This window comes from Barbatula barbatula (assembly GCF_947034865.1).
Source record: "Barbatula barbatula genome assembly, chromosome: 7".
NCBI classification, from domain to species: Eukaryota; Metazoa; Chordata; class Actinopteri; order Cypriniformes; family Nemacheilidae; genus Barbatula; species Barbatula barbatula.
Window position 1 is genome coordinate 21,652,556 of NC_136770.1, and position 7,093 is coordinate 21,659,648.

At 39.6% G+C, this 7,093-nt stretch overlaps 2 protein-coding genes across 2 annotated transcripts; both read right to left on the reverse strand.

Annotated features, from left to right (window-relative positions):
- Window positions 1-679: 679 nt before the first annotated feature.
- Window positions 680-4,131, reverse strand: zc3h10 (zinc finger CCCH-type containing 10). The gene is made up of 3 exons (XM_079461382.1): window positions 3,950-4,131; window positions 1,887-3,192; window positions 680-1,672 (listed from the first exon to the last, which is right to left on the reverse strand). The coding sequence occupies exons 2-3, from the start codon at window positions 3,060-3,062 to the stop codon at window positions 1,166-1,168; spliced, it is 1,683 nt and encodes a 560-aa protein (XP_079317508.1). The 5' UTR covers window positions 3,063-3,192; window positions 3,950-4,131; the 3' UTR covers window positions 680-1,165.
- Window positions 4,132-4,878: 747 nt separating this feature from the next.
- cox6c (cytochrome c oxidase subunit 6C) lies at window positions 4,879-6,787 on the reverse strand. The gene is made up of 4 exons (XM_079461221.1): window positions 6,725-6,787; window positions 5,995-6,107; window positions 5,206-5,342; window positions 4,879-4,991 (listed from the first exon to the last, which is right to left on the reverse strand). The coding sequence occupies exons 2-3, from the start codon at window positions 6,103-6,105 to the stop codon at window positions 5,217-5,219; spliced, it is 237 nt and encodes a 78-aa protein (XP_079317347.1). The 5' UTR covers window positions 6,106-6,107; window positions 6,725-6,787; the 3' UTR covers window positions 4,879-4,991; window positions 5,206-5,216.
- Between the last annotated feature and the right edge of the window lie 306 nt (window positions 6,788-7,093).

Genomic DNA, 7,093 nt, shown 5'->3' on the forward strand with positions numbered 1-7,093 from the left:
CCCTTATAAGAAATGCTCAACACAATTCCCATGGTGTTGGGATTAGAAATACCCTTACACGCATTACAATATTCCGTTATGTAATAGTGTGTTTTGGGCCTTTATCCATCATGTACACTAGAAGAATCCAATGCATTATCAATAGAGATCCAGGGAGACCAATAGTATGTGATTCCCATTATAATCCCATTGTTTATTTCTTCAACAGGACTTAATTTCTTTCCGGGCTGTAATTTCATAGGATATTATGTAATTTCATAACCCGAGGCATTGAATAATTATATGTCGTCGGTTTACGGATTTAAACAATACAGGAATTCAGTATCATCAGAACATGAGTATTTTTCCATATTTAATAGCATCTAAAAGGACTATTAAAGGGATACCCCACACAAAAATGAAACATCTGGGATGAATTACTCATCTGTTCTAAACCTGTATAAATGTCTTTGGTCCGTTGAACACAAAGATATTTGGAAAGATTTAAGCAACTGACATTTCTGGGACATCACTGACTGCCATAAAAATTACAATACAACCTACTTTTGGGTGAAGTACCCCGTGGTAACTATTAACAAAACGTTTTCAACAAAACTGAATTAGAAATATGGGCTTGATCAACAGTTATGACCTGTCATGGAAGAATTCGTTCTGAAAAAATGCACACACATTTCCTTTTGATAAGGAATTGAAATTATTTAATAATGGTGTTTAATGTATCTTCTCATTTAAATATCAATAACACAAAAACAATAGACAAACTAAAAAGAAGTCAAATATAATCTTGAAAGGTAACAAGTAAATTCACAATCTTTCTGTAATAATTATTAGTAAAATATTTACATCCTTCAAAATTAGTACACAGGTGTTTGTGTAAATAAAAGTCTAAGTGGGATTTTTGGGTGACAGTCTCAATGGAGTCTTTACGGCAATCGTCCACAAAAGCATGGCGAGAAAACTGAATCATGCTTGACACAAGTGAATCTCTGTATGTTTCTTATACAGAACGCTGAAAAATGACCCCCAAAGCTGAGAAACTCACCATAATCCCTAAAAACCCAGGGGAAAGTGTAGATTCCTAATTTTTAAGCTCATTAACAGAAAGTCTGAGTTTGCCAGCAACAAAAATAATTAATCATGTATTGCTGAACACATTAGCCCCATGCTAATGAGGTATGGTGGTGATTCTCATACTTTGGCTGGCTATGGGGTATGACACCATCGGCGTGGTGGCGTGACTCATCGTGATGCCTGGCAATGGCTGTGCCATCGACACGGCAACCGGTGCTACGGAAACTGCAACAGGGGCCATCGAAACAGCTGGGGCCATTCCCTGGGCGATGGTCTGAGCGAGGGCAGCGGAGATGGGGTCAGGGTTCAGATGCGGAGGGGGAGCGGTAGGGGGCGCAGAGTTTGAAGGAGGGGCAGTTGGCGCTCCGGCCGGGGACACCAGATCTTGTTGGATCACGGGGCGTGGCTGAAGGCCAGCGCTGCTGAGAGTGGTGTGAGTCTGGGCGATGCCATGGTTGTAGGAGCTAATAGAACCAACAGGGGGAGCCAGACTCTGTTCAGATGGGGCGGGGGTTGAGGAGAGAGTCATCACTTTAGCTTGGCTTCGAAACTGAGCGTTCTGATCTAAGAGCACCTCATTGGTGGCTATGAGATTGGACACCTTGGGGGAAAAGAGATTAAAAATATATTTAAGACATTTAGCATTACAGTTGCCACAAATGTTCAACATTCAAATAAACTCTGTCAGAAATGTGATGTTTGACAAATGTAAAGTTACCTGCAATTTTATGTTTGGTAATGGCGATAGAGAGGCAAAAGTTACTGATTACAGCTTTACTTACTCATTTATACAAACATGACTATCACTTCCTCACCTGTTTCTTAAGTTCTTCAACTCTTTTTCTCAACAAAGCATTCTCCTCCTCTAGTAGACGATATTCCACCGGTCTGGTTAGCAGGGTGGTTTGAATTCCCAGGTCATAATGTGCACCACCAGCCCCATCAGCCAATCGCAGGCCCTCCAAACGTCTTCTCTTCAACTGGAGGGTTGTGTGGTCCACGGGAGCCTCAACTGGTCCAGCTTCAAACATGCCATTTTCAAACAAGGGGTCATAGACTGAACAGGGACCCCTATCGTAACGCCGATGACCTGCGGTTCCAATCGACATACAGCCGGTCAATGAGCTCCCACCACCCCCTCCACCCGAAAGTCCCTGGTCTCTACAGCCCCCCATGCTGGGGCATCCCATCCCCATATAGGTACCCACACCACTGCCAACAATCCCAGACATCCCACCGCAGGCACCCACAACTCCCCCCGCCCCTACCACACCTGTATTGGCCATCCCACTTACCCCACCGGCAACACCCATCATGCACCCAACGCCCACCCTCGACGAGGCCTCATAATCGTAGTCCTTTCTAACATGGCGAAACTTGCACTTGTTGCCTCTCTGGCACTCGCCCTTCAGGTAGTCTCTGCATATGGGAACCTCCCCACGGCTCAAGGGGAGATCGGTAGGTGACAACCCAAGCCCGGCAGCCACCTTTCCCCTCAGTCTCAGCGGCAACTCACCGGTTTTCTTATAATAGTCCTCGTCCTCTTTGGATCCGTGAACGAATCGGCAGTTGGTTCGCGCACACTCTTTGTTCTGATAGTCGTGGCAGAAGATAAACTCGTTCTTCTGGACGCCCAGATCTGTAACGTCATTGAAGTCTGGATGGCGGAAACGGCAGCGCTTGCCACGCTTGCACACGTTCCGCAAAAAGTCCCGGCAAACACCGTCGAGTCCTAAACCAGAGCCGAATCCACCACTGGCTCCGCCACAGCTGGTCCCGTTTCCTAACGCCCCGCCTCCTCCCATCGCCCCAGGACCGGAGTTACTCCCTCCACAGCCTGCCGAACAGCTCCCTACTGTCGTTCGACCCTCTCCTACCCCTCCACCTAAACCTGTCCCTGAACCTATGTCCTCCCCAACCCCGGAACCCACCCCAGACCCACTTCCTCCCCCACCACCACCTGCCAGGTAAGTGCTATCCCGGTCAGGCATGGCGCTTGGCCCAGCGGGAATGGAACACTGCGCTCATGTGGATGATAAGATGGAGTTTTCTTTAAGTAAAAGGTTTAAGGAAGAGAAGGGTTCAGAAGTTTTGATTTAGGTCAGGACTCCACCTAGGCACCTGTAAATATGTAAAGACACAATTTATTATTCATTTCAAAGACAAAAATACATACCAAACAAAAAAGAATTTGTTTTTAACAAATTCTCCCCTGGATATTGTGCATAAATCTGATGCTAAATGTAAATATTACATTTCAAATATTGGCTTTTTTAATACTACTTAAGTTTCAGTTATAAAGTAAATATATAAATGAATATTTTATTTTAGCCAGGAAAGCTTTTTAAATGTGGGTGATATGACACAAAATTAAATTCTAAAAAGTACTAAACTAATAGGGTTTATGATGATAAACTCCGGACATAAAATGAATGAATCCCACATTCACAACAAATTTAAAGATACACCACCCAAAAGTAATTTACTGTTAATAAACGTAGATATGATTTTACGTAATCAACGTAGACTTACTATAGTTTAAATAAACTGCGATTTAAAAGAAATCTATCTAGAGTTGTATGCATTAATGTGTGTATCTTTAACAAAACATGATGTCATGTTAAATATGTGGGGTGCCAACTAACTTACTTTTACCAACAGACATTTTATACGTCTCCTTTATATTCACATGAGGTCACATGAGTAACGTAACCAGGTGCACCTCGCTGGTTTGTTAGACAATATTCAATATACATCAACATCACATATAGTAAAACATGCTCAGCACTTTCAGGGTCTCTGGTGCAAAGGCCTACGTAAGGAATGTTTGGCAGCGAGCTAATACCAACCCAAACCAATAAACTGCTTCAGAACTTACCCACCGTACTGAACGAGTCGTGTTAGTCAGATGAAAGCATTCGCATTTGCGCAACATTACTGTTTACACGAATCAAATAACAATTTGCGCTAACATCTTTCGCTAAGATAATTTTGAAGTCTTTCCGGTGATGTGGAACGCTGGGAAAATGAATATCAAGTTAAAAGTCCTCCTTGCCTAGTAAGCGACTCTCTGACAGACGTTATGTGAAATAATGACAGTGTTGGAGTCGCAGGATACCTCAGTAATACTATGATCTTTACTAGAACAGCAAAATATACTGTAATAATTTTGTGTACGTACGGAGTGAATTTTGCATGAATACATTTCACTGTTTCTGAACGGTTTTGATACATAAAGTTCATAAGCAACATCACAAACACTTTGCATCCCTTGAAACTGTTTGGTTGCTCACAGGAGCAATGCAAGTTCAGTCCTTCACAGACGAAACCTAAAAACTGGAAGGACTCCTATCCTGTCATAGTTAAAGGGATAGTTCACCGCCCAAAATCATATGCTCACCTTCATCTGTATGACTTTCTTCTGCTGAAGACAACAGTAGCAATAAGGATCACCAGGAACCAAACAAATAGTTTTTATATGCTACATAAGCGTTAGAAACGAGTTTTAATTTACATAAGGATGAATAAATTACAAGATGGTTATTTTGGGGTGAACTTTCCTTTTAGCATCACTAGTGACACCTCTCTGAATGACAAACATGCCTAAATCAGCATAAAATTAAATTTTCGACAGTCTTCAATAAAAGAAATTGTGCAAACATGCACTTATTCCCATGAGACATAATAATGGCAAATAGTCAAGTAATCTACAATTAAACATCAAACTATGTCAAATATTAAAAACGTCAAGAAATGTTGATATTTCATAAAGTATTCTAAGTTCAAATAAGACTTCACACTGTGATAGAAGTTTTAAATAGTTTATTGGTTAACTCGTGAGAACATCAGACATTAATGTTCATATCCAGTAATCTTATAAAGATTCAATCCGGGCCAGGAATGCAGTGGGACCACACAACCTGTAAATAAAAGGAATAAACATTATTGTTTTACATTCAGGTAAAAGAATAACAGAAGCTCTAGCATCCAGACAAGCTGAGAAACGGTTATTGTATACTGTTACAATAAAATTTGCGATTAATATTTGTCTTTGTCAGAAATGCTGGCCCTACAGTGACAAGGTACATAAATGTAGAAGGTATGAAAATATCAGATGTTTCAGAGGCTACTCACATGAAAGTACATTATTCTCCAGAGGGCCTAACACTTTGAAAAACGCCAGCTTCTTTCATGCCGTTGAACGCTTTCATAGCATCATACTGTTTGTAGAAGTCAGCATATGCCTTTTTTCTGGGTTCTGTTACTGCATACTTGGAAAAAACACGCACACACACAAAACGACTTATTAGAATACAAATTAAAACGCAATGGAAGGATGTTACCACCTAAGATTTTACATTGAACGAATTATGTTGATTAACAACTAATCTTAATATTTGGGGAACATAACCCCCCTAAAGTAGATTAGATTAGATTCAACTTTATTGTCATTACACATTTACAAGTACAGTGTAACGAAATGTAGTTTAGGTCTAACCAGAAGTGCAGTTAGCAAGTGCAGGATATACAGTTAGAATAAATGCAGAATACAATAGTGAGAATATAATACAGTGGGCATGGACTATAAAAATATTTTGCAGTAGGTGTGTTCTATGAAAATATGACAGTAGGTATATACTATGAACAATATATACAGATGACTATATACTATGAACATTAATGTACAGGTGGATATGAACAGATTATAATTTAGACTAAAATAGTGCAAGTGACTTAGGTATGCATAAATTATTTAAGTACCATTCATTGTCTGGTTCTGAGTTTTTTAATGATGAAATATCTGCTGTAAAAATATGATTAGATACCAGGCACAGGAGTTGACTGCTTCTCTTTTATGAAAAAAAAGTAGTGAACAATACAAATGTGCAAAATAGCCCAATAATACAAAATTGTTCAACTGACCTTGAATGCAACTGCGGCAATCAGGGAAAGACCAAACGCAATGGGCAAATGAAACCTCAAACGCTTGGCAAGGAGGCCTCTCATTGCTGGTTTTGTTAGTGACATTGTCATCCCTTAAAAGAGAACACCGCAAAAAAAGTTAATAAACATCACGCACTAACAACAAAGCAGGAAACAAGTTATCAAAAAATGTTACGTCTACATTTAGTACCGCTAACTTTACGTGCTATTCTGACCATAACAAATGGATATTATTTTGACTTTCAAAACAGACGCACAATGATCGAGGAACTTCAAACAAAACTTTAGGTCATTTATGTGTTTACGAATATAGTTGTTTTATTTATAGCACAAATTCGCACTTTTAAACTGACGCTTAGCAGTTAGCGGTTTAGCTAATCGGTCTTATTAGCAAGTATAAACTTAGCAAGCATAAACTAAAAAGAGTAGAGCAAGTAATGTGTGCAATGACTCAAATACAATGACAGATTAATTAATATGGATCTGTTCTCCATGAGATGCAAGACTTACTGTCTAACTTAGTTAATGCTGGATAGCTACATGACAACTGGAGCAATACACTAACGTTAATGTTACCCTTCACAGAACGAAGTCCAAATAAAAACCTTTACAATTGTTATAATGTTTATAGTATCATGATTTGAGCACATTTTATACAGCATTTACCTTAAAAAGTACGTTATAAACAGGTTAAACCTTTCATATTTACCGTTTAATTCACGACCTTCAGCACACACGTCCGGTGTATCAGAGGCAGGCAAAAAGCGTTTTCGGGGCCCAACTACGGATCCTTGCGAAAGACAAAATACATCACGTTACGAACAATTAAAGCGAACGCGCAATTCAGGGCATACTTGGGTGGCAGGTTCAATCCAATCTGGTCAAAACAACAGCAAGTATTTTTAATAGCTTTACAAAATATGACAATTTATTCGTTAATTTAATGACAAAGTATACACACTCTTAACAATTCTAATGTTCTAAGACATTGTCTTACTGTGCGTATTGATAGCTATAGTGCATTTGCATTTCATATAAATAAACCACGAGTAACGTTAGTAGTTATAAAGAGGTATGT